Below are 24,214 nucleotides of genomic sequence, written 5' to 3' on the forward strand. Positions count from 1 at the left end.
AGACACAGGGATAACCTACCAACTCCTTACAGACAGCGGTCAGAATTGAACCGGGGTCGCTGGCGCTGTAAAGCGTTACGCTAACCGCTATGCACAAGTGCAATGAAAAACTTACTTGCAGCAACATCACAGGCACAGAGCATCGGATACACAACATTCACAAGAAAAACAAAGTATACAAAATTATGCAGGAAGGAATACAATTGGAACAAATTCCACAACTCTTTCAGACAGTATTTGCAGTCAATACTCACTGCAATCAGCTCCTACTGATGATTTTAAATCTGTCTTGTAGCCACTGACATTTTTGCCCTAGCAAATGGGTTTCTGCTCCTTATTTATTACCCCCCAAAAAAGCCCTATATGATTTGAACATCTCATTAAACCTCTTTTTAAGAGCCTCTGCTTTAAGAATAATCCCAGTTTCTGCAATCTTTCCACATAACTTGAGTCCTTGTACTGTTCCAGTGAACCTCTTGTGTTAAACTCTTCTAAGACGTCCTGAAATGTGGCTTCATTCTCCTGAAGCTCCTGTGCCTAGCTGTGTGCTTAATTCAGAGCTGTCGTGTAGCTTCTACTCCCATTGGCCACAGTCTTGGTGTTAACAACCTTTTCAGTTGTGGGCATTATTGCTTCTCAACCAGTTTGTTGTTTTCCAAGCCATCCACGTTCATTTTCCTGCGTATTGCAATCGGCAGAGGACTTCCTTTCAATGTTTCCCCACCTCAATTTCTGAAATAATGTTCTCTGGGTGGAATTGGATGTTGTGTGAAGCCTGACACAGCCAGACCAGGGATCATCCTCCCCACTTGCTCACATTACTGGGTAGGTGGCAGTGGTCAATAGTGATCAAGCCACCTAGCCTCAGTTCTCCAGACTCCAGTCCATTGATCTGCACGGACACTGCAGACGTTAACTTGGCGCAACAGATATGATGCGAGGTCTGTGGCATATTGTGCAGTGAGTGATGTTAGCTTGGCACAGACTGATGGGGGTGGCACAGTGGTGCCGTGAGGCTACTGCGTCACAGCATCAGACACCTGGGTTCCATCCTGACCTTCAGTGCTGTGTGTGTCAGATTCCACATTCTCCCTGTGACCGCGTGGGTTTCCCCCAGGTGCTCCGGTTTCCTCCCACATCCCAAAGACGTGGAGGCTGGTAGGTTAACTGCCAACTGTTAATTACCTCTGGTGTGTCAGTGAGTGGATTTGAAGTGAATGTAGGGGAAATAACAAAATGGGATTAAGGTAGGAACAGTGTAAAATGGGTGGTTGGCGATCAGTGAGGACTCGGTGGGCTGGAGGGTCTGTTTCTGTGCTTGTATCTCTGTGACTGACGCTAATGCAAGGCCTGTGCCGTGCAGTGAGAACAGGCTGCACCCAGGATACCAACAAGTTCTGTTTTTTCAGGTGTCCATAAGTCAGAAGATGCACCATCACTGCAATGCTGGTGTTGATGAGAGCCAATTAACATGAACATCTATTCATTGTCCTCCTCTGCCTAGTTACAATGGTACAGAACCAGCATGTCCCACACTCCAATGGTTGGTTTCCATGGGTTTGAAGTATCAGTGGACATTGTTTAATAGAGTATTGATGCACAAGTTTCAATAGAAGTGATTGCTTGTCAATTTCCAACTCTCTTAAGTGGCCTTCTGCAGTGAAACTGGCAGCCTGTGTTCTTAAGGGACACTGGTGTCTGATTTACTATGGGGAGATTACATGAATATAGGTTTATTTTTTTCAAGACTGATTCTCATTTGAAAGCACGAGGTCTTTTTCCCCAGGGAGGAGGCACTAAAAACAAGAGGGCATAAGTTTAAGATCAGAGGCGAGAGATCTGAAAGGGACATCAGGGGCAGCTTCATGCAAAGGGTGGTGCATATTTGGAATGAGCTGCCAGAAATAGTGGTCGAGGCGGGCACATTGGCAACGTTTAAAAGCCATCTGGATAAGTACGTGGATAGGAGAGGTTTAGAGGGTTATGGGCCAAACGCAGGCAGCTCGCTGGGCAACTCGGTCGGCATGAACCAGTTGGACCAAAGGGCCTGTTTCCATGCTGTATGGTCCTGACTTACTTGAATTTGATATTCATGGGAGCTTGTGTACAGGGTGTCCATAAATCAGGTGTTTGTAATCCAGGGAGGGCCTGTAGCTATCTTGGTAGTGTGACTGGCCAACAGTGCCCCATGCTATCATCTCTCTTCTTCCCCCTCTGTGCAGCTGTGCTCATTGTGAGCCACGATGCCCGGCTGATCACCGAGACCAATTGCCAGCTGTGGGTGGTGGAGGAACAGACCATCAACCAGATCGACGGCAACTTTGACGACTACAAGCGGGAGGTGCTGGAGGCGCTGGGAGAGACCATTAACCGCAAGCAGCAGAAGGACTGAGACCGCAGTGCCGGCTGGATGGAGAACCCTGCGGCCAACGTGGAAATTCAAGTGAACCGTGGCACCAATCGAAATCAACTGCAGCAGGATGTGCAGGGACCTCGCACTGCGGCGCAGAAATTTAACAGTGGCAAACTGCGGCTGTGTGCCCAATGTCCACATTTGTACTTAAAATGCCAAACAAGGGAGAATTTTATGATCTATAAATATTTTTTTGTCGGAGTGGAGAGTGCCTTTGGGTAAAAGGGGAAAGAGATGGTTTGGAAATGTGAATTAAAATAGTGCTGGGCAAGAGCAGCTCAATCAGCAAGTGAATGGAGGAGAGATGGATTGAACATGCTGTGGGCCCTTCAAGACCAGTTCCAATTTTTTCTTTACAGACACTGATGTAATTGGTGTGCATTTCAGGCGGTTTCAGTTGTTTTAGTGTAGAGACCCACTGGAGTTTCCGTTTAAAAGCAGGTTCCTTGACTGTGGTGGATCTTTTTCGGTCAAGTGTGGGCAAGGAGAGCTCTCCCTGACTGTTCGATCTGAACCTTGCAATGCCTTTTAGATATGACTTCAAGGAGCACTGCCAGATCGAGCTGCATTGTCACAGGGTTTTGTGGCAGGGTTCATCCTGGTGGGCTGCGTTTTCAGATGCGTTGAGCAGAAGGTGAAAGGGGTACCAAAAGCTCTCCTGAGGCTGTGGCACCAGTAAAGTCTTCTGCTTCGCCAAACTTTCCAGGTTTAACATCAAGTCAGCCAAAATTGGGATGAACTCAAGTGGTGCACAAAATCTGTTGCAATGAAATTTAGGAAATCCAGCCAGAAAAGGGAGATGACTCCCTGGTGGAATCATCCAAAACCCTAAAAGCTTGCCCAGATTTAGTACATTTGCAAATTACCTTCACTGGGGTCTCAGAAGGATAGATTGGCACTGGTTTGCTCGTGTAGGAAATCTACATGATGCTCAAACTGGCCAGAAACGCTTGGTGTGTTGTAGATTCTCTCTGCCTGGGGTGGCTGCCACCAGAGGGAGGGAGAAGTGAGGCAGAGTACATGAAGCAGTGATGTTCTGCTCTCTGCACAGAGCACACTGGAGGTGGAATGGGACTTGTGCGCTGCAGGTCACCGTGTCTGATATCACAAGGGAGCATGATTAGCCCTGCCTAAAATCTGATGTGTTTGAAATCTGCGGCCCCTCAGTCAGATCTGCATTTGCACAGTGAACGTTTCTTTATTTTTCCATGACCAAGGATTGTTCCATTTGGCACAGGATTAGTGTGAATGCAAAGTGGAAACAAGCATTCGATAAATTTTCTTCCTTTGACTGCTTTTTAATCAGATTGCAAACATGCCACAAAAAAATTTAAATAGTAGTGTATAAATAAAATTTACACTGGACTTGGTTCTGTGTGGACAGCCATGGTTCCAGGCTGTCATTGTCAATATTTTACATTTGGAATAAGGCATTTAGCACAGCACTCCATTCAAGGATAAAATTGAGAGTACTAGACAGGAAGCCAAACTGCTAACTCATTTGGATTTCTGCAGTCTCTCTACTACCCATTTTCAGGGGGGTTTCTCCTAGGTGCTGACTGAAGGTACCTATTGATAAAAGCTAAAGCAAGGCTTGTAGTTTGGAAGTAACAGCTTGGCTGTGATCTCACTAAATAGCCTATTTATGTTCATAGCTCAATATTTAAACTTCACAGGCTAGAAAACAACCACATCAATACATTAGTGGTCCTCAAAGTTCAATTTTTCAGTTAGTTTATCCAACTCTTATTCCAGTAATGGATGTGGGTATGAGCCCATTTATTTTGAAGTGGAGCTGTAGTTGCCTGCCCCTTATAACCACAAGTTGATTCTAATTTGGCACTAGATTTACGCAGTAATAAGTGAATAAAGTGGCAGGTGGAGCTTGGGGTGGTTAATCAAACATTACCTTTGAATATGTGCTGTGTACACTCAGACTCCAACCTTGCACTGTTGTGTTTAAAACCTACTTCTGCATGGCTTGTATGTTAACTAGTACAGAACACACTGATCTGGTGGCTCCTGGTTTAAATCTGCCTGAATTTAATGTCAGTCAGTTTTCCTCTAAATTTCTATCAAAACCTCACTGATTGCACATCTGAAATCAACCCATAATTGTTTGTGAATAGACTCCCTCATCTTTGACACATTCTAAAACTTCACTGCAGCATTCCCTCAGTTAATGAACATAATGTAACTGTTCCATGTATTCAACAGTGCAAACAAGGACAATTTGCATCAGTTCCCACCCTTCACAAACTGCAGCAACAAGACTTCATTCACATTTTATTGAAAAACTTTAACATATCTTGGCTGCCATACTCCAGTCCTGTGGTTGTGGTCACACGTACTGGTGGAGTCATTTTGAAAGTCATGTTGTTTTACTTGGAGGCTTCAATGACATTTTCCTTCAGGAAGGGTTTGTACATCTGTCGAATGCGAGCAACCTCCTTCTCGGGTGGTGCCTGCCACTGGTACCAGCTGTACCAAGGCCCCTCCAGCTGAGGGGGAGGTGGTGTTTTGCCCACAGCACCGTGGGAGCCGCAATAATCCTCCAGTCGGATCTCAACGCAGGGCACTTGGAACTTGAGCAAACCTGGAACAGGGAGCAAGAATGGAATTAGGTGACTTTTTCCATGCCGAGGGGTGAGGGGAAGATCGAGTATATGGAAAGGAACTACCTGAGGCAGGTACAATAGTATCATTTAAGAAGCATTTGGATAGGTACATGGAAGGATGTGGGCAGAACACAGGAAATTGGGACGAGCTGGGTGGGAACCGTGGTCAGCATAGATTGATTGAGCTGAAGGGAATTGGTTGATTATTATTGTCACATTTACCATGGTACAGTGGAACAACCATTCATATAGATCAATTCACTACACAGTGCACAAGGTAAAATACTGAATGCAGAGTAAAGTGTAACAGCTACAGAAAGTGCATTGCAGTTAGATAATAAGGTGCAAGGTCATAGTGAAGTCAAGAGTCCATCTTGTCATGCTAGGGGACCATTCAGTGGTATTATAACAGTGGAATAGAAGCTGTCCTCTAGGCTGGTGGTACAGACTTGTATCCATGCTGTAGTGCTTTATGACTACTCAGTAATTTGAAATGGGATTTCTGAAATAATAAGGAATCAACCTCCTGCTGCAAGCTCTCTCAAATAACTGGTAATAAAATGAAACTTCCACAATGTCGGCACGATCCCTCCCACAGCTGCAGACTGGCCTATCAGTTTCTGTTCAACAGACTATTAGTCCAGAGTTTTGGTTATCAGGATCCTGTCCATGTTCTAGCCACAGACTCAGCTCAAAAGCTTCTTTCTCCTCCTCCTATCCCTTAGCAGCAGGTCACCAGGTCAGCTTGTACAGCACATGGATATGTATGGGATTGTATCTTGATTCAGACAGAAATAACACACTAGGTCACAAAGATGGAATGTTGTAGGCAGTAATGAACTGACACACTGAATGGAAAATAAATTTATACACTAAAGAGACACCCTTCACACCAATTAGTCTTGAAACAATATCTTGACTCAAAGCAACTTTGTACCTCAAACTGAATCCCTGCTCCAGTATATTACAACCTTGAAGTTAAATCACAATCAGACTTGTACCACTATCCAATGTGTGCACTCAAGTTTACATTTGAGTTCAATCAGGATTTCTCCACAACTGCTTCCCTTTTCCCCTGCACATCCCATAATTAGACAGTACATTCCCCAGACTTCTTACCGTGATCCTTAGCATCCTGGATTGCTTTGGTCAAGTTCTTGAACTGTTTCATACATACTCCTAGGATTGAATGAGATGCAGAAGGGTTAGTCTCAGTGACAGAACCAAACACTTCCGCCATCAGTTGAAGCAAACCCCAGGGAAGAGAAATGGGGGCAGATCATGGCTTTTTTTTTGAAACCTCAGCAACACTTTCTGCACTGACCACTTATCCCTCAATTTCTTAAAAATCCTAAAATCTGTGTGACTCAGCCTCCACAGTACAGAATTACAAAGATTCACTGCTCTCTAGGTGAAGAAATTTCTCTTTACCTCAGTCCTTATTGGTTTCCTGGTTCTAGACAACCATCAGAGGAAATGTCATCCCTGTCAAGTTCCATAAGAATTTTGTACATTTCAAGGAGGCTATCTCTTGTCATTCTAACCTCAATGAAGGCCCAGTCTGCTTAGTTTCTCTGCATAGGTCAAACCCATCACCCCTAACTCCACCCCAGGAATCAATGTGATGAACCATCATTGCATTTCATTTACTACAGGAGTCGTCTCCCTACCCAAGGAGGGATACATGCACACAAAATTCCAGCAGCAGTCATACCAAAGCCCTAAGACAGGCACCTTTACTCTTATACTCCACTCCTCTGGCAATAAAAGGCCACTCTACCTTTTACCTTCCTAATTTATTCCTCCAGCTATTGTGTACAGGGACACCCCAGAAGCCCTTGCAACCTTACCAGATTTTCTTTTAAAACATCATATTCCATGTCATATGCTCACCATCACACCTCTGCACCTCACACACCAAATTGTATCATCAACAAACTTGGACCATCAGGCCCATTACCCAAACAGAAACAAATCTTCTCAGGCCCACCCAGTCCCAGAGGGGGAAAGGACAGTGTGTGACCCACTGCCCCACCCGGTCCCAGAGGGGGAAAGGACAGTGTGTGACCCACTGCCCCACGTGGGGACTACAATCTCTAACAGAGACATGCTGTTGTAAAGATTGTAGTCCCCACTCTCCAGCTGGGATCAGCCCAATCATCACAGTGAGATGACCCATGACTTTTGCTGAATACAAGTCAAAATAATGAATCAGGTCCTTACCAGTTCTGGTGGGATGGTAGGGTTCACCGGAGTGTGAGCAAATGAACTGCTCCAGGAGCCTCACGTTCTGCAGGACACAGAAGTCAGTCTCAGTTACATGCCAGGTGACCAGGATAATATTAACAACAGACCTGATTTGCAATAATTACACTGGAGACTGGTCATGGAGAGAGACAGCACGGAAACAGGCCCTTCAGCCCACAAGACCATGCCATCACTCATTTTTAAAATTTTATTTTCTATTTATTTTACACACAAATCTACCCTAACTCATTTTATTCTCCCCACATTCCCATCAACTCCTCATCCCACCAAATTTTACCACTCATCTACACACTAGGAGCAATTTACAGCGGCCATTTAACCTACCGACTCGCACAAGAATTTGCAAGTCTTCCTTGGGCAGGCAATATTGATCAGGACATCAGAGATAACATCCCCACTCTCCCTCGAAATACCATTACGCCCCACCTAAGCAAGCCGGCAGAGCCTTGGTTTAGCGTCTCTTGGTAAGGATGGCACCTCAGACAGTGCTACACTCTGTCAGCACTCCACCTATGAGTCAACACCCCAGATTCTTGTGCTGGAGTGTTTCGGCTCAGACAGTTGTGGGTTTCCAATGAGCCACGACAGGCACTCGGAGGACATCTCACATGGGCTCCAGAAGAGGAGAATGGCCATGGATGGATTTGAAAACCAGACTTGATAAAGAAAACTGGTAGACAGCCATAAATTCCCAGCGGTTGAACCAATGTTCTTCACACACAATGAACACACCAGCTTACCTACTAGTCCACGGGTGCATTGTTAACCCAACACCTCCAAAAGGTGAGCCTGGTGGGTCAGAAAACTGTAAAGTCCCAACACTGCCTTCTCTTTACGACTGAGAAAGGGCAGAAATGCAGCCTTGTGGGAGCTTGTTAACAAACAAGTCCTGCACAAATGAGGGGAGATGCTTACCCTGTAGTCAACCTGGATCTTTGGGTCTCGACATATGGGACAGGGATTGCCGCTGATCTTGTCTCCCCTCTGCAGAAGGAAAACAGCTTGTTAAGGTGGAATTGAAGGTGAATGGGCAATGAACATTACAAACCTAGGTCACTTGCCCCAGCTGTTGGGACTTGGGCTCCAATACAATCCTCCTTGCATTTCCCCAACCCCAAGTTGGTTTTACATGATTTTATTGACAGAACACATTGGTCATGAAGTTCTACCTCAGCTGCAATGCTGTGTTGACACCTGGGCACTACCCTTGAGAATGTACAGGCTTTGGACAGAGGATGCAGAGGAGAAAGGTAGAGGGCACTTCTGTCACTGGAAGACACCAGAGAAACTGCAATGTTCTCCAGGAAAAGTTCCGGGCAAGATTATTAATAAGTTTAAAAAAAGGATACACCTTGATAAAATACAGGCAGTCCTCGTGTTACGACAGGGTTCAGTTCCTGAGAACAGTCCGTAAACCAAACTGTTTGCAAGTCAGAAACAAACAGAATCAGTGTGTGTGGGAGAGGATCACAGGACCAGCAGTGACGGGACAGCGAGCAGGCGCAGGTGGAGAGGCCACCAGCCAGCCTCACTGACTCAGTGAGTGAGAGCAAGTCTGCTCAGCGCTCCCAGCTCTGCTCGGATCGACACAGCCCCCGAGTGTTGCAGCTCGGGGTGGGAAGGGATAGAAGACATGGGGAAATGCCCCATTCCCACCCAGAAGAAGATGCCTGCAGCCCCGCAGCAGCCAGCAAATCCATCCCCATCCATCCCGCCGGTCTCCCAAACATGTATACGGGGTGTCCATTACAACATAGAACAGTACAGCACATTACAGGCCCTTTGGCCCACGATATTGTACCAAACTATATGAACACCTCCTCCATGATCAATCTAACCCTTCCCTCCTGCACAGCCCATATCCCTCCATTTTTCTTACTTCCATGTGTCTACCTAAGAGCCTTTTAAAGTTCCCTATTGTATCAGCCTTTACAACCACCCCCGGCAGTGTGTTCCAGGCACCCACCACTCTCCGTGTAAAGAGCTTACCTCTGACATCTCCCCTGAACATTCCTCCTCTGACCTTAAACTGATATCCTCTGGTATCGGCTATTGCCACCCTGGGAAAAACGTGCTGGCTGTCCACTCTATCTATGCCCCTCATAATACACCTCTATCAAGTCGCCTCTCATCCTGCATCACTGCAAAGAGAAAAGCCCGAGCTCGCTCAACCTTTCCTCATAAGACATGTTCTCTGATCCAGGCAGCATGCTGGTAAATCTCCTCTGCACCCTCTCTAAAGCTTCCACATCCTTCCTCTAATGAGGTGACCAGAACTGAACACAATACTCCAAGTGTGGTCTAACCAGAGTTCTATAGAGCTGCAACATCACCTCACGGCTCTTGAACTCAATACCCCGACTAATGAAGGCCAGCACTCCTAATGCCTTCTTAACAACCCTACCATCTTGCGCAGCAACTTTTGAGGGATCCATGGACTTGGACCCCTAGAACCCTCTGTTCCCCCACACTGCTAAGAATCCTGCCATTAACCTTGAAGTTCGAATATTCTGAAGTGTTTCAATTCACACTTTTCTGGATTGAACTCCATCTGCCACTTCTCTGCCCAACTCTGCATCCTGTCTATATCCTGTTGTAACCTACGACAACCTTCGTGTCATCTGCAAACTTACTAACCCATCCCCCCATTTCCTCATCCAAGTCATTTATAAAAATCACAAAGACTAAGGGTCCCAGAAGAGATCCCTGCGGAACACCACAAGTCACCAACCTCCAGGCAGAATACTCTCTCTGCCTTCTGTGGGCAAGCCAATTCAGAATCCACACAGCCAAGTCTCCATGGATCCCATGCCTCATGACTTTCTGGATGAACCTACCGTGGGGAACCTTGTCAAACGCCTTACTAAAGTCCATATACACCACATCCACCGCTCTACCTTCATCTACTTGTTTTGTCACTTCCTCGAAAAACTCAATTAAGCTCGTGAGGCACAACCTGCCCCTCACAAAGCCATGTTGACCATCCCTAATAAGACTATGCTTCTCCAAGTGCTTGTAAATCCTGTCCCTAAGAATCATCTCCAATAGGTTGCCCACCACTGTCTATAATTCTCAGGATTATCCCCATTACCTTTCATGAACAAGGGAACAACATTAGGCACCCTCCAATCCTCTGGTACCACTCCTGTGGCCAAGGAGGTTGCAAATATCATCGTCAACACCCCAGCAATCTCTTCCCTCGCCTCCCATAGTAACCTGGGGTATATCCCATCTGGTCCCAGGGACTCACCTATCCTAAAGTTTCTCAGAAGCTCCAACACTACCACTTTCTCAACCTCAACATGCTCCAGCACATTAGCCTGTTCTACACTGACCTCACATTTGTCAAAGTCCCTCTCCCTGGTGAAAACTGAAGGACCTCCCCTACCTCCTGGCACATTAGTCCGGCATTTTGTAACCCAGGGAGGACCTGAAAGGAGCAAGTACTCCCAGTGTGTAACAGGCAATTTTGTTGTTAATTAGATAATAATCAGGAGAAGGAGAATACATTTTCTAAATAAAAAAAGAAATGATTTGGAATACTGTAAACTCTGATAATCCACAATACCAACTATTAGAACAAACAACAGAGAACCACCGCAGGAACAGGCCCTTCGGCTCATGATGTTGTAATGAACTAATTAAACCAGTAACTAAACTAGTCGCTGAACTAAGATAGTTCTGCACCGTCTCAAGTAAATTCCTGACGATTCCCCACACTCCTCTGAAACTCATGGGGCCCCAGCTCCCATAAAACCCACTGGGGCCTCGGTTCCCACACATCCCTTAAACTGGAAAATTTATAATACTGCACAACATTAAAAAGTGTGTTGGGGTAAAAAATAGGAATGGACATCCTATAGCCTGGCACCAAAGTCTTGGTGTGTCAGATTAGCAGAGTTTCACTGCAGCTACAAGTAGTTCTGTCATAATGCAATAGTTGTGTTCCTAAGAAGCTTTGCGTTAGAAGAAAATCGCATTAAAAGACAATTGTGTCGATGGGGGAAAGCTCCCGCTCCTCCACATACAACACAACAGATCATGGGGAACTGGAGCTATTTAAACCCATCTCTGCTGTCATAAGGTTATACAGCACAAAAGGAGGCCCTTGACCCACTGGTCCACGCCGACCAAGATGCCTATCTAAGCTAGTCCCATTTGCCTACACTTGGCCCATATCCCTCTAAACCTTCCCATCCATGTACCTGTCCAAATGGTCTTTTAAACATTGTCATTGTACCTGCTCTACCCCTTCCTCTGGCAGCTCCTTCCATGTACCCACCACCCTCTGTGTGAATAACTTGCCATTCGGGTCCCCTTTAAATCTTTCCCCTCTCACCTTAAACCTGTGCCCTCTGGCTTTGGACTCCCCCACCCCTGGGAAAAAAGACTGTGACCTTCCACCTTATCTATGCCCCTCACGATTTTATACATCTCTGAGGCACCCATCAGTCGCCTTCACTCCAGGGGAAGAGGTCCCAGCTTATCCAGTCTCTCCTTATAACTTGAGCCCTCCATTCCCAGAAACATCCTTGTGAATCTTTTCTGTACCATCTCTAGCTTAAATCTCAGCTCCACTATTCCTCAGTATTGTTTGTAAATAATAATATATTCCAGTTGAAGCATCTAGAACAACATTCCCAGTTTTCGTGTCTTGAGAGTGGAAGACTTCTGGCTGTTATTTTTCAGGTTAAGTTCCTCTGTTCTGCATTTCTCAGAGCAGAAACAGTCTCTGAATCTACCCTTCTTTATTTTAAACATCTCAGTCAGGCCACTCCAAGGAAATTCAAGCCAACTCCATCCTGAATTAACACTAAAACTAGTTCCCAATGATCTGCTCTGCACCCAGTGCATCTTTCTCAAGCCTTGGGCCCCAAGCTCACAACATTGTCATCCAGGCAAGGTCAAGATCCAGCAGGATTAAAGGAGTTTGAAACAAGAGAGAGCGCAACTCTTACTATGCAGGTTTCCCTGGTCTTCTGAGGTGGGATTGCACCTTGTGGTTTCTGCGATAGTCAGCCCACACCGGTTTGATTGCCGTATCGCTCGATGTACTCTGCAGCAGAATAAAAATGGTTAAGTAACATCCCAACAAGTACAAAAGTTGTGGGTTGGAGTGAGCCAAACGTCCTCTCCAAAATCTACCACACCTGGTCCTGGAGGGGAAAGAGGACAGTGTGTGACCCACTGCCCCACCCGGTCCCAGAGGGGGAGAGGACAGTGTGTGACCCACTGCCCCACCCGGTCCCAGAGGGGGAGAGGACAGTGTGTGACCCACTGCCCCACCCGGTCCCAGAGGGGAGAGGACAGTGTGTGACCCACTGCCCCACCCGGTCCCAGAGGGGGAGAGGACAGTGTTGTGACCCACTGCCCCACCCGGTCCCAGAGGGGGAGAGGACAGTGTGTGACCTATTTTGCTACCATTTTTATCATCAGTGATCTACCAGCCTTAAAATCTGAGGCAGGGGCAAATAGTGATCAAGTTCAGAGCTGTTTGTTTTAGTCCCAACACTGAGTCAGACATTCTCAGAATCATTACAAGTTGGTCCACCAGTAGAACAATCCAGTTTGTCTCTTCCCCCACTCGTTCCCTACAGCTCAGCTCATTACTTATCAATTGTCTTGTCCGAAGTGAACAGATTATAGGTGTCAGCCTGTCATACTGTCTAAAACAGCAAAACCCTTGATTTAATGCAGTCCACAGGATAGGTGGTCAAGAAAGCCCCATGGGGTACTTAAAAATGGTGGCTATACCTACCCATGTCCATTGCCTGCTCGCCTGCCTGACCACAAACTCTCCCGATCCCCCTCAGTATCTGGAAATCCATCAAAACTCAGTCTGGAATAGGCTAATGAATGAGTCTCTACAGACCTCGCAGTAGATAATTCCAAACACTTACGATCCTTTGCAGAAAGAAATTTCTCCTCATCTTGATCCCAAGTGTCCAACCCCTCATATCCCCAGTTCTAGATCCAGAGATCTGTGGAAAACAGCTATTACTCTCAAACCTCTCAGCCACCGATTTTGCCCATGATGAGTCCCACCGGCTTATAAAGGAGCTGCACTTTATCATTTCCCATTGACTTGAGAAAGGCTTTCTGTTTCCCTTCACACCGAACAGTGGAGGGCATGCAGTGTGGCGTGAGGGATCGAGATGCACCAAGTACCTTCGCTCTCCAGGTATTCCCATGGCCGTTCCTTGTAGCGCGAGATCATGTCGAAGGTGGCTTGGTCTGCTGCGGTGCTGAAGGGCTGGTGAATTGGTTGCAGCATCCTCCATTGCGGAAACCGTGTTCTGGGGGCATGAAGCAAAGTGGAGAATTTAATCTGTTGCAACGTCACCCAGATCCCCTGCCTCTTTCAACAGAGGTAGTTGGTTTATTATTGTCACATGTACCGAGGTACAGCGAAAATCTTTTGTTTGCATGCCATCCGGACTGATCATTCCATATGCAAGTACATTGAGGAGATACAAAGGGAAAAGCAATAACAGAATGCAGAATATAGAGTCATACAGCATGGAAACAGGCCCTTCGGCCCAACTGGTCCATGCCGACCAAGACTCCCCATCTAAGCTAGTCCCATTTGCCCACGTTTGGCCTATATCCCTCTCAACCTTTCCTATCCATGTACCTATTAAACATGGTTATTGTACTTGCCTCAACCACATCCTCAGGCAGGTTGATGATTTATTACCACATGGCACAGAGTCCATTTCAGCCCATAGTGCCCACTGAGAGCTCAATACAGTTTCCACTGTCTTGATCTTCCCACAGTCCTTGCAGTTTTATTCCCTTCCAGCATTCATCAGACTCGCTTCTGAAGTCACTGACGAACCTGCTTTCTGCGGTCCTTTCAGGTAGCGCTTTCTGAGTTTATTTTCACCTCCAGGTTAAATCCATATCCCCTGGTGGCCGACCTGGCCACAGTAAACAGTCCCTCTCCATCCACCCCATACAAACTTCTTATGACTTTGAGCAGTACGAAACCTGCTCCTGATCTCCTCTGGCTTCAGAACAGCCCCCAGTCTCCCCCTGCAATTCTCCAGCCTCCTCATAGAACTGAAGTCCTCGTAGACTCAGTCATACAGCATGGAAACAGGCCATTCAGCCCACCATGTCTACACTGACCAGTGTGTACCCATCATAACTAATCCCATCTTCCAGCGTTTGGCTCATAGCCTTCTACGCCCAGTCAACTCAAGTGCTCATCTCGAGACTTCTTAAGTGCTGTCAGTCACTCTGCTTCCACCACTCTCTTAGGCAGTGTGTTCCAGGCATTCACCTGTCTCTAGGTGAAAAGATTCCCCCTCAGATCCCCTCTAAATCTCTTAACCCCTACCCTAAATCTATATCATCCTGTTTTATCTACCTTGGACACGGGGAATAGGTTGCTGCAGTCTACCCTACCTATACCCCTCATAACTTTATATACCTTAATCACGTCCCCTCTTAACCTCTGCTCCAGGGAAAACAGACCCAGTCTTCTTCTCATAACTGAAACAATTACAGTATTGCTTTTTTGTTTAAACCCTTCCCATTAGCCCCGGGGTTGGTTTTCTCTGCTGAGAGATGATGCAGCCATGAGAGGCAAGAAGCACAAGAGTCATTGTGCTGAAGGGCCAGCGAGGGGTGTGCAAGGTTTATACGAGCCTCTCAGCCTTCAGGTCACTGGAAATCAGCCTGTGACCCTTCTCCCCACTGCTTTAGGCTCTTCCCGTGTCTTAATTAATCCCAATGCATCATGTATGAATTAATCCCAATGCAGTTAGGGAACTGGATGGAAGTCACAAGCTCTGTCTCCACCCTGGCAAGTTGTGAAAAGGTAAAGCAACAGGTAATGTAGACCAGCACCAGACCATATGATCAAAAATCTGACTAAGTGTGCTCAGTACCCTTCACTGAAGGTTATTTACCACCCATGTCCAGATTCAAGATTAACCCTCGACATCTCTGGAATGAGAAAGACTTCTGTTTACAAGGTGTGTTTCAGTCCAAACAGTAGTCAGCATCCTCTCAGAGGGTACACAGGGCTGGGATGGAGGAACATCAGCAGCCAACAACAGGACAATCAAAGATATTAGAGGGGAGAATAAAGTTTGACCAGGGACTGGGTGGGGAGGGAAAACTGTCCTACTCTTGTTCCCAATTGTGTAGTGGGACCTTTAATATTCACAAAGGAAACAAAGGAGACCTTGCTCTACTGTCTAATCTCAGACAACACAGCACTGGAACATCAGCCTAGTTTTTGTCCTCATGCAGGAACCAGAGGCAAGTGTATGCCCAACAAGTCAAAACAATTGTTCGTTACAAGATGACAGTGGGGGAGTGGGAATAAATTTAGCCGTGCAGTGAAAAATCATAAGTTTAAGTCACTAAAGCCCAATCGCCAATCCTATTCCTGCTTGCCAATAAAAGATGCCTTGCAAACCTCGATCTCACACATCAAGTCCTCTAAAATTAAAAAGAACATCAAACAAACAAAAAGGACATGAATTAAACTTGCTATTCAATAACTGGAAGGCTTCAGATCTTTAATAGTACGCTGGTTTAAAAAAAAAACTTATGCTGGCTTCCTTAGTACTGTGTTGTCAAAGTTCCTTCACTGTGTGTGAACTGTGCACAGTATTTTGCAGTGGCACAGAGCCAAGTGCACTCACAAGGGACAGCTTTATGGTGGCAGGGGCAGGCTGCCTCTTGTGACCTTCAGCTCTTGCAAACTAAAAGTAAGTTGTGTGGAACAGTAGTTTCGGAGCAGCACAGAAATATCATTAGTAAACGGGGAAATCTTTCTGGATTTGAACAACAGAGAAAAGCAGCAAGGCAGTCAAAAGTGAGTGTTACCACACTGCTTTTGAAACAGGCAATACAAAAGGCATAGTAGGCTGATAGGAGATCCATGGAGCAGCAAATAATCTAAGATAAGATTTCTTTATTAGTCACATGTACATTGAAGCACACAGTGAAATGCAACTTTTGCGTAGAGGGTTCTGGGGGCAGCCCGCAAGTGTCGCCACGCTTCCGGCGCCAACATAGCATGCCCACAACTTCCTAACCGTACGTATTTGGAATGTGGGAGGAAACCAGAGCACCCGAAGGAAACACACGCAGACATGGGAGAAACATACAAACTCCTTACAGGACAGCGGCCTGAATTGAACCTGGGTCACTGGCGCTGTAAAGCGTTATGCTAACCACTACACCACCGTGCCTGCCCTTTATGGATCTATGGACCTCCTGGAGACAAAATAGACTGCAGATGCCGGAATTCAGAGCTTCAAACAATCAGATTGTTTGTTGCTCCAAATTCCAGCATTTCTGTGCTGTCTCTAGAAGATCCAGAGAGACAGCACAGAAATAGGTCCTTGAATCCATCGAGTCTGCACCAACATCAAGTACCCACTTGCATAAACCCTACACAAATCCCATTTTATTCTCCCCACATTCCCATCTACTTCCTCCAGATTCTACCCCTCACCTACACAAAAGAGGCAATTTACAATAGCCAATCTGTCTGTCATTGTGATGTGGGAGGAAACCGAAGGATCAGGGGGAGACCCACACAGTCACCAGGGCAACATGCAAACTCTACACAGACAGTGCCAGGGTTGGGAGTGTTCAAGATCATGAAGCGTTTTGAAGAGGAAATAAGGGAAAACCAATTCCAGAGGCGGAAGGGTCAGTACAAAGGAGACAGGTACAATGATGGTCACCTATGACTTGATGGGCCAAAGAGCCTGTTTCCCTAACCATACAAATCCTATCTGTGATAGATGCAATTCTGAGGTGGCTTCCCTGACACATATGTCCTGGTCCTGCCCTCTTTTGGAAAAATATTGGAAAGACGTTTTTGATATTATTTCAGTGGTGTTGAGTATCGATTTACAACCTCATCCTATTACTGCAATTTTTACCAATGATGGATTCTGGCCATTTATCTGCCTCAGCTTGTTGTATGATTGCATTTGTTACCTTAATAGCAAGGAGATCCATCCTATTTAAATGGAAAGGTCCTAAACCCCCTACTACATTCCAATGGTTTTCCCAAACCATAACATGTTAAATTTGAAGAAACTTGGAGCCCATTTATTCAGCATTTTCATATGATGTAAGCTGACCCTTTCCAAATCCTTTTCGATAACTTTCTATTAGAATATAGAGGAGCAGAGTTAATGACATAATACTGCTTTTAACCAATGAAATACAACAGCTCCGCTTTTGTTTAGTTTTGTTATTACTATTTGGTTTGTTATTGTTTTTTTTTGGTTTGGGGTTTTTTTTTCATATAATCAAATTTCTTTCTAAATCTTTTTCATGCTCATTTATCAAGCGATTGGGAAGTTTAGATTACACATTTTACTCTTTGTGTCTGTATATGTTAACTTATTATTGTAATCCCTATCTCTTTGTATCATGTGTATAATTACTACTGTTATGTTTATTAATTTGAAAACTAATAAAAAGATTGGAAAAGAAAGAGCCTGTTTCCCTGCTGTAAGACTATGACTATGATTCAAAAAAAAACACAAAAATAAATTCCCCAATTAAAAAGTCCTTGGTTTGTGTGTTCAAGGCTGCTTGTACTTACACAGCATCTCACCAGTGTTGTCAAAACATTCCAAAGTCTTTCATAAAAGGAACAGCTTTTGATGGAACGAAGCGGTTTATTGGGGCAAAAGGCATTTGGCACAAAGCAACAAGCCAAACAGCTTTGAGGTGAGTAATTTTTTTTTACATGGTTACATTAGGTAGGAGTGCTGACCAAGGCATGGTTTGACACATGGATGCTGCCACATTTTAATCCCTTTACTGGGCAACTCGGTCAGCATGAACCAGTTGAGCCAAAGGGCCTGCTTCTATGCTGTGTGGCTCTGACTCACTTGGAACAGATTTTAATCGGACAAAAATATAGCATACAGCAATGGTCCACAGGAGGGACTAAGTTTTAAATGACAAAAATAAATGAAAGGAAGATTTGAATTTGTATATTGTCTTTCAATCTTGCTCACCCCAGACCACCAACAGTTGATTAACCGTAGCCTCTGGGGCCATGTAGGAAATACAATAGTCAATCTGCACACAGCAATGAGCATGTTGTAATGACAGGATAACCTGGTCTGTTAACGATGGTTGAGGGATGAATATCATGAGGACATCAGGCAAAGTTTGGAGCCTGAGGGCACATACCACCAGACTTAAGGACAGCTTCTACCCCACTGTGATAAGACCATTGAATGGTTCCCTTATACAATGGGATGGACTCTGACCTCACGATCTACCTTGTTGTGACCTTGCACCTTATTGCACTGCACTTTCTCTGTAGCTGACACTTTATTGTTTTTACCTGTACTACCTCAATGCACTCTGTACTAACCCAATGTAGCTGCACTGTGTAATTAAGTAACCTGTACAATCAGTATGCAAGACAAGCTTTTCACTGTACCTCAGTACAAGTGACAATAATAAACCAATACCAATAAATAAAACTGCTGGAAGAACTCAAGATTAAGCAGCATCTGTGGAGGCCAAGGTATGGCCGACATGTTGGGTCGAAACCCTGCCTCAGGACCGATCTGCTGCTGCTGGTGTCACTGTGGAATCGTTGATGCTAACAAAGCCAGCAATCGTTGCCCTGAAGGTGGTGGTGGTGGCGGCGGCGTGCATCTGAGAACGCAGTGTGCCCTCAGCACCACACAGGGAATGCAAGGTCGGATCACTGCCCCAGAACCTGGAGCGAGGACCTGAAACACTGGCCTTCTGAATCGAGAGGAGTTTGGGGAAAATAGTGAGCTGTGCCATAAAGAGCAGTGAGAAGTGTTTTACAATGTGAAATTATATAGCTAGTCGTTGAAAAGAAACTGGAGTGGCCCACTTGGTCTCAGTTGGCTGATCCACCACTCAGTAAGATTATGGCTGATCTTTTACCACAGTGTCATTTCCCTGTTCTAATCCCTTGATATATGGTGTGTATAGTTGGTAGATATATGGAACCAGCTGCCAGAGGAAGTAATTAAGGCAGGAACATTAGATGCAATTAAGTAGTACGTGGACAGCTATATGGACAAGAGTTTATAGGGATAAGTGCCAAGTGCTGGGAAATGGGAATAGCTTGAATATACATCTTGGTTGGCATAGACACATATGGGCTGAAGGGCCTTTTCCCGTGCTGTATGACTCTATGATTCCTTAATCCAAATAATCTATTGCTTTCTCTTGAACATATTTAGACCTATTGGGTAGAGAATTCCAAAGACGCACCACCCTCCAGGTCATTTTTATTTTCTCTTATCTCATCCCAGCCCTTATCTTGAAACTGCTACCCCTAGTTCCAGATACCCCAGCCAGGGGAAACAGCACAGATGGCTCTAGTCTGACAAGCCCAGTAGAAGTTTTGTACGTTTCCAAGTCTTCTTTCATGAAAACAGTTACAAAATGTTTTACTTAGAAGAGGCATTTTCAGTATTATGGAACAGGCTTAGAGCGAGTAGTTTCTGTGGGGGAAACCACCCAAGGCTCATCAGGCACACTCTTTTTATTTAAATCATTAACCTCTTCTTCCAATCACAAACCTTTGTGTAATCTCCATCTCCTACCTGTCTTTTCCAACCCAAAACATTAACCTTTTCTCTATCCGCACTTTGTTTATTTAAAAAAAACAGTTGAGATTAGGCAAAATCTGTTCTCCACCTTTTTAATACTAGCTACCTCCCCTCTATCAAAGATCCCCACCATCCAGGCCATACTATCGTCACACAGCTACCATTGGATAGGAGGTACAGAAGCCTGAAGTCCCACACCACCAGGTTCAATAACAGCTACTTCTCTTTCTTGAACCAAACAGCACAACCCTAATCACTACCTCAGTTTAGGCAACACTATGACCACTTTGATCACTTTGCACTGAAATGGACTTTGTTTTTGTTCTAATTGTGTCCTTTCTTGTAAAAAGTGTACAATTTATGTTTAATTTGTGTTTTTCTTGTGAATGCTGTTTATCTGATGCCACGTGCCTGCGATGCTGCTGAAAGCAAGTTTTTCATTGCACCTGTGCATTAATGTACATGTGACAATAAACGCAACTTTGAAATGCTGCCTGATCCCAGCATTTTTTGGATTTCAGACATCCAACATCTGCAGTTTTTCATTTTGATTTCCATACCCCTTTTATTTAAATCATTAACCTCTTTTTCCAATCGCAAACTTTGTGTAATCTCCATCTCCTACCCATTTTTCCCCAGTTCTGATGAAAGACCCCTCAACCCAAAACAGTAACCTTTTCTCTCTCCACACACTGCCTGACCTCAACTGTGCTATCTTTGTTTTGAAAGCAAAGTTTGCTCTCCTAACCTTTGCACTCTTTCACAGTGGAAACACAGAGTACTCTGAGTAAAAGTCAAAGTCAAGTTTATTGTCATATCCACAAGCATGTATCTGCCCAACAAACAATCTGCTGAAAGAACTCGGTGGGTCAAGCAGCATCTGTGGGAGGAAAGGAATTGTCAATGTTTCTGGTTCAAAATGTCGACATCTCCTCCCACAGATGCTGCTTAATGCGCTGAGTTCTAGCCAATTGTTTTTTTACTCCAGATTCCAACTCTGCAGTCTCTTGTGTCTACAGCTTCCCCTCCATGGACTCTGTCTACACTTCTCAATGCCTCAATAAAGTAACCAACATAATCAAACACCACCCACCCCAAACATTCTCTCTTCTCCCCCTCCCATCGGGCAGGGAATACAAAACCCTGAAAGCATGCACCCCCAGGCTCAAGGACAGCTTCTATCCCGCTGTTACAAGACTACTGAACGGACCTCTTGTACAATAAGGTGGGGACTCTACACCTCACAATCTACCTCGTCACTGTCTGCCTGCACTTTCTCAGTAACTAACCCTATATTCTCCACTGTTAATGCTTTCCCCTTGTACTACCTCGATGTACTGATGTGATGAAATGATTTGTATGGATAGCAAGTAAAACAAAGATTTTCACTGTATCTTAGTACATGTGACAACAATAAACCAATTTACCAATCGTACAAGTGCAATGAAAAACTTATAGCAGTATCACGGGCACACAGCATCAGATACACAAGAAAAAGATAAATTACACACAATTTTTACAAGAAAGAACAGTTTGAACAAAAAAAAAATCAGTTTTTATCTTTAAAGAAACATTCTCAAAAACAGAGTATTCAGTTTATCTTTACAAAGTCAAAGTTGAGTTTGTTGTCATATGCACATGTACACGTATGCACAGGTGCAATGAAAAACTTACTTGCAGCAGCATTACAGGCACAGAGCATCAGATAAGCAGCACTCAAAAAAAAACGTAAACTAGACATAATTCAAGATAGAGAGTCACAGAGTTATACAACATGGCAACAGGCCCTTTGGCCCAACTTGTCTATGCTGACTAAATTGTCTACCTGAGCTAGTTCCATATACCTACATTTAACCCATGTCCATCTAAAATTTTCCTACCCATGAACCTGTCCAAATTTCCTTTAAGCATTGTAATTGTACCCGCCTCTATAGTTTCCTCTGGCAACTTGATCAACCTACCCACCACCCTCTGTGTGAAAAAGTTACCCCTCAAATCCTCTTTAAATCCTTCCCCTGTCAACTTAAACCTATCCCCTCTAGTTTTAGCCTCCCCTACACTGGGAAAAGACCGCGACCATTCACCTCATCTATGACATTTATGATGTTATAAACCTCTATAAGGCCACCCCTCAACTTCCTACGCTCTAGGGGAAATATAGCCCCAGCCTACCCAGCTTCACCTTAGAAGTCAAGCCCTGGTAACATCCCCATGAAGCTTTTCTGCTCCCTCTCCAGCTTATTGACATCCTTCCTTGGGGTAGGCAACCAGAACTGCACACAATACTCCAGAGTGTGGTCCCACTGCAAGATAAAAGATGCTGAGCCACTCAAAGCAGAATCTTAAACCAAGAGTAAACTATTCCTACAGCCACACCACAGAAGTCTTACCAGCAAAGTCCGGCCAGCCACAGCAACAGTCCTAAGCTGCAGTCTCAAGCCACTCACTAGCACTGCCATCTTCTCCTCCCCCACAGTTGAAAGGTCACGCTCCCCACCTGTACAATAAAATAAATTAAATTCCGAATAAAGATATGCACATTTGCAATTATTTTACCGCCAAACAGAAGTCGCACGATTCACTTTCCTTTGTTTTGAAATGAAACTTAACCCAATTAAAACCCGCGCGGGCTCAACGGCGTCACCGTGTTGTCCAAAGGTTTCGTTTTCAAAGAGGAAAGTTTATTATCCTTCAAAAATAAAGAACACCACACTATTATTTCCTCAGATTTTTAATATCTGAAGTAATAACAACTTTGGTTCACAGACGTGGAAAAGTTGTCGTTTTAAATTTGGCCAACGCCTCGCTGTCACGTGACCCGTTTTCTTTTTCTCCGACGTTTTACTGAGGGGAAAGTTTCATTTTATGGACATTTCTCCCGGTTGGTGTTCGCATCGAAATACACACGATCGACTGGAAGTGAGAAAGATCGTGAATGAATTGATATTAAAACATAATTTTGTTGTTTAACGCGTCGGTGTCAATGCGCATGCTCCAACTGAAATATCTGCAACTCATTCTGACGTCAAACGATGGGGGGGGGGGAGAAAATGATTTAGAAATCCTATTTTTTCCAAGTCTACCCGCGGAATAACTGCCGTTAATTCGGATTGTTAGTGAAGATTCAAGGGTCAGTATTGAAAAATAAGGGGAGTAAATGGTCGGAGGGAGCCGGAGAGGTTGCTCGCTGGCCAATCAGGTTCAAACGTTAACCGCTTTCCTCACGTGACGCGAAAGCCTTCTGTGACGTCCGCATCCCAAGTATAAAAGGGACGACGTATGCGGCAGCGCCATTCCAGCGTTTGGTTTGAGGTATGTGAGGGAGGGGAGGGTATGCTGCTGGCAGATTGTGGGGTTTTCCCTTAAAAAAACGGTTTGATTTAATTTTTAAAGATTTATTTTCATTTTTTAATGTATTTTTACGATGTATTTGCTTAATGTTGTTTCTCTTGTTCTTTCTCTCCAGGTTTTTTCTTTTGGTGAAGACGACGGGGAAGAAGTCTCTCCCTTGTGTGGGTGTGTGTGTGTGAGGATAACAAAACAAAACAGCCGCACCTCAAAATTCCTTTTCATGTGGTTTTGATGAACTTGGGACACTTTTTCCAAAAAAATATTTGCAATTCTTGCGAAAGGAGAGAAAAATATCAGCAAAAATATACCTACTTACCCATAAGCTCCTTTTTAACAAAAAAATAAGCCGAGTTCTTTGCAAAAAAAGTCATGAAAATCTCTTTAACAAAAAAATTGTCAACCTTGTGTTGTGTTTGCACATAAAAAAAAGCTCGAGGCGCTGAAGGAGAGTTTGATAGTAAGTTTCGCTTTTTGGCAAACGAAAGGAAAATTACTTTGGGTTGGGGCGGGGGGGTGCAATGAAATCGATTTTTTTTCTATATGAAAAGGTATGCCTATTAATGGGCTCGGATGAGGCGGGGAGGGCAGTGTTTTTTTAAAAAAGGGAGGGGTAGGGTTTGCAAACCATGAGCTCACACACACTTTTAAGTGGTAATAAAAGCGTAAAATTTTTGTGCTTTGTCTGTATGTATATATGTGTGTGTGTGTGAGACCAGGGGGGAGAAAAATCGTTTTTAAAAAATAAAAGGAAGGTCGTGCAATCTGTAAATAAAGATTGCTGCAAGTAATTGTCCCAGGGAAGGAGGAAAAAGGGTTTTAAAAGCAGCAAGGGGAGGGTGGGCACAGTTTGCAGCAGGCTGTTTGGTTTGATGCTTAAATGTATTTTGTGCCGTGGCTGCTCGTTAAGATGGCGGGCGCTTGGTCGTCTTGTCCTAAGATGGCGGTGGTGGCTGCTTTGCTGCCTT

At 44.7% G+C, this 24,214-nt stretch overlaps 3 protein-coding genes and 1 long non-coding RNA gene across 5 annotated transcripts in view; 2 read left to right on the forward strand and 2 right to left on the reverse strand.

The window, feature by feature from the left end:
- Positions 1–3,778, forward strand: part of abcf1 (ATP-binding cassette, sub-family F (GCN20), member 1) — a 58,274-nt gene extending 54,496 nt beyond the window's left edge. For both annotated transcript variants that reach the window (XM_052043572.1, XM_052043573.1), the window contains one exon: positions 2,223–3,778. In XM_052043572.1, coding sequence (XP_051899532.1) covers positions 2,223–2,392 — 170 coding nt within the window. In that variant the 3' untranslated portion in view covers positions 2,393–3,778. The remainder of the gene's footprint in view (positions 1–2,222) is intronic.
- Positions 3,779–4,686: 908 nt separating this feature from the next.
- On the reverse strand, positions 4,687–13,606 carry mrps18b (mitochondrial ribosomal protein S18B). The gene is given in 8 exon segments (XM_052043575.1): positions 4,687–5,009; positions 6,151–6,210; positions 7,255–7,321; positions 8,215–8,283; positions 12,258–12,298; positions 12,301–12,328; positions 12,330–12,355; positions 13,468–13,606. Coding segments are annotated over 8 exon segments (612 nt in total). The 5' UTR covers positions 13,574–13,606; the 3' UTR covers positions 4,687–4,794.
- An 8,288-nt stretch (positions 13,607–21,894) lies between these two features.
- Positions 21,895–23,076, reverse strand: LOC127585869 (uncharacterized). The gene is made up of 3 exons (XR_007958605.1): positions 22,509–23,076; positions 22,289–22,395; positions 21,895–22,201 (listed from the first exon to the last, which is right to left on the reverse strand). It is a non-coding gene; the product is annotated as an uncharacterized LOC127585869 (long non-coding RNA).
- A 176-nt stretch (positions 23,077–23,252) lies between these two features.
- Positions 23,253–24,214, forward strand: part of ppp1r10 (protein phosphatase 1, regulatory subunit 10) — a 28,924-nt gene continuing 27,962 nt past the window's right edge. The window contains 2 exon segments of the mRNA XM_052043535.1: positions 23,253–23,271; positions 23,365–23,706. The gene's annotated coding sequence lies outside the window, so the exon portion shown is untranslated.

This window comes from Pristis pectinata, chromosome 34 (genome assembly GCF_009764475.1).
Source record: "Pristis pectinata isolate sPriPec2 chromosome 34, sPriPec2.1.pri, whole genome shotgun sequence".
NCBI classification, from domain to species: Eukaryota; Metazoa; Chordata; class Chondrichthyes; order Rhinopristiformes; family Pristidae; genus Pristis; species Pristis pectinata.